At 26.8% G+C, this 3,276-nt stretch overlaps 1 protein-coding gene across 1 annotated transcript in view; it reads left to right on the top strand.

Annotated features, from left to right (window-relative positions):
• Positions 1-189: 189 nt before the first annotated feature.
• LOC108722902 (odorant receptor 43a-like) overlaps positions 190-3,276 on the top strand; it is a 6,359-nt gene continuing 3,272 nt past the window's right edge. Inside the window, exons 1-3 of the mRNA XM_018448244.1 lie at positions 190-220; positions 411-680; positions 978-1,460. Coding sequence (XP_018303746.1) covers positions 190-220; positions 411-680; positions 978-1,460 — 784 coding nt within the window. The remainder of the gene's footprint in view (positions 221-410; positions 681-977; positions 1,461-3,276) is intronic.

Raw genomic sequence — 3,276 nt, 5'->3', positions numbered from 1 at the left:
TAAAATTCTTTCTTACGATATCAGTAGCTATAATTAGGGACAGTGTTCTTAATATTTAATGCCATGTAATGCGCATTTGACAAGGCTGTCGAGTTTTTGCATTTGTATGGAGAGCATGCGTGATTGTCATTCTGCATCATACCGTGGAAAGAACAAGATCTCTCTATTTCATGTTCTAATTTTCGACATATGGACATTACAAGATCTCCAGGATACCGAGGTATTAATTTGTTCAACATTTTTTTGTTTGTTATCCGTGTTTATCATATATTGTAAATGTATAATTTTGTTAATCTCTTATTGAAAAATTACATTGTCGTCATCTTTTCTCTATTTAAACATTTAATCATTTAAGTAATTGTTTGCAATTATTATAACTAAATCGTTTACATCTTATAAAAATTTATTAGATTTCATGTGGGCAGTTAATCTGCATCGTTTAGGTTTCAAAATGGTGGGTTTGTGGCCTAAATCCGGCAAACATGCTAAGAAAAACTTGTTGTCAGAAATTTGGGTCGGCATTATTTTCGTTTTGTTAATATTTGTTTCTAATGTTCCGATGATATGTGCAGTTATAGAAGTTTGGGGCGATATGATATTTGTAATAAAGAATTTGCAGACAACGTTACCCATACTTATAGTATCAGTGAAATACGCTATAATACGACGGAAACAAACAGGTATATCCAGAATTATATAAAATAAATTGTTTAGCGTTACATTCCGTATTAAATGATCTTATGAGAAATAATTATAACTACAAATATATTATGGAGTATAGTATAGACGAAATCAGAAATTATGTAGTATATAATTTACTCAAATAGAGCAACGTGCAAATAAATTATAAAATATGCATGATTCTATCTTTAGTGTAATCTTTAGTTTACAAATAACAACATATGTCTAAGTAATTCAATATTTTAGCGTTTTGAATAATGCTTACATTTATCTATATAGCTACTTATATCTTTAAGTTCTCTTGTCAATTATAAATATGATGGAAGAAGATTGGATGGCATTCAAGCTGGATAGAGAAAGAGATGTGATGATAAAACAAGCACGAACAGCGCGATTAATTATGATGATTGAATATGTTTTCATTATAATGGGGTTCCTCACATTAATTGTTCTTCCTTGTTTCGGCATGCAAGTAATATACATAACAAATTCCACGGATCGACGAAAATTTTTACCGTTGGCAACGTACCATTTCTACGACATAAATAAGAGTCCACAATTTGAGTTGACATTTTTCATTCATACCATAACGTCCTTGTTATTAGCTATCATTTACATGTCCGTAGATATTCTTCTAGTACTAATGATTTTTCACATTTGTGGTCAGTTAGAAAATTTTAGATGTCGATTAATTAATTTAATTTCATGCAAAAACTTTAATAAAGTTTTAAACAACATTGTAGTCACCCATCTACGTCTTATCAGGTATGACTTTTTTTGTAACAATACAACATTTAACAAAATTGATTCAGAAACGTTATTGTAAATAATTTTTAAACAAACATTTTACACTTAAAAATTTTTAATTTACAGTTAAAATGTTTCATTTACAGTTAATTTATTGTAACAAACATATTAATCTTTAATGCATATAGAATTAAATATAATATGAGTTTTTGTTTATCTTTCAATTCAATAAATTATCTAAAAATAATTGTTCGTTTATTTGATTGTTTATAACAATAGAAATTGTTAATTTACAATTATGTTTTGTGAAAGACCATCATCATTATAGTAACTTTGAATTGAACTTTGAATTGAACAATTAAATTAACAGCTAGGTTATTTATTTCTGTAACAAGCATGGAGATCCATAACTTCTTTCAATAATTTGTTTATAAAAATTGAATTAAAATTGAATTAATTATTTTTTAATGAAATATTTATTTTTATTGATACTGAGGTTGTTAAAGTAAGTTCAATTGTTCATGCAACTTATATTTTTCGAGATATTTCGGGATCCTGATATTTTTTCATTACTCTATGTAATATATATTACATATAGAGGGAGTTGTCGAATGCGTACTGGTCGCCTAAATCGTACCTTTTGCAGCATGTTACAAAAAAATTTATAACAAATTAATTTGTTATTGGTGGAAAGTTAAACATGTAATAATAAGCGTCCAAAACCACAAGCTACAATTTCTAATGTTCGCATTCGGCAACTCTCCTATATATTAATATATACACATATATATAGTTTTATTGATTTTTTTATCATAACCATTTTGAATACTTTTATTCTTACACAGATTTGCCGACAATATCGAGAATACATACTCTTTAATGACGTTAGTATTAGTATTCCATTTTGGTATTGTATTTTGCCTAAGCGGATTTTTATTTACTATTGTAAGATTCAGTAAAACAAATGCGAGAAAATATTTTAACGTACGCATAAGATTCTTTATGTTTTCATATTAATTATATATATTTCAGATATTTGCTAATAGAAAAACAGATAAATCAATTATTGCACAAGGATTTTTGTCGATTTTAATTATTACTGTCTTATTGATGAATACTTTGCTATATTGTGGAGCGGGAGAGCTTGTAACGTATCAAGTAAGTTATACTTACAATACTTATATAAGTAAGGTATATTTATAATATATACAAATATTATTGTAGTATGATTTATATCTTGGAATTAACAATTTTATGTTATTATATTCAACAATAAATTGGTTAATATTTACAATAACGAACCGAGCTTTGTTGATTTTAACCTTATCGTATGTAAATACATTGTGAAAGACATGACTCTAAGTGACCTTCGAAAGGTTGTAACTCCCGTTCATTATTCGTTCAAAAGTTATTAGGAATTAAAATTAATTATTGTCTCAGATATTTTAAACTATAGTACAGCATTTTATGCAACAATTTTTTATTTTATCTGCTTACGGATAAGGATAGACGATATGCGTGTTGATACGATAAAGATCGTTAAAAATTGTCCTTTAAAAGTAAAAAAAAAACGATTTTTTTAACAAAAAAATTGATTTGTTTGAAATAGTGTCGAGACCATTTTTAATCGAAAATATAAATTCTAGAATATCAGTTAGAAATCATTTTTGAGACTATTTCAGACCGATCTTTTTAAAAAATTATTTTTCTTTTCCCTAAAAAAACAATTCCCAAATGATTTTTCGTGTATAGATATACGTATCGCCCATCCCTACTTATTATACGGAGCGTATAACACGTGAATATTCTTTGCTTTAATTAAATAAAAACATAAATTATTGTAGGGAA

This window comes from Mycetomoellerius zeteki, unplaced genomic scaffold (assembly GCF_001594055.1).
Source record: "Mycetomoellerius zeteki isolate Tzet28-1 unplaced genomic scaffold, Tzet1.0 scaffold221, whole genome shotgun sequence".
In the NCBI taxonomy this organism is placed as follows: Eukaryota; Metazoa; Arthropoda; class Insecta; order Hymenoptera; family Formicidae; genus Mycetomoellerius; species Mycetomoellerius zeteki.
Note: the sequence above shows the minus strand (reverse complement) of the source record. Positions and strands in the feature narration are given on the sequence as shown.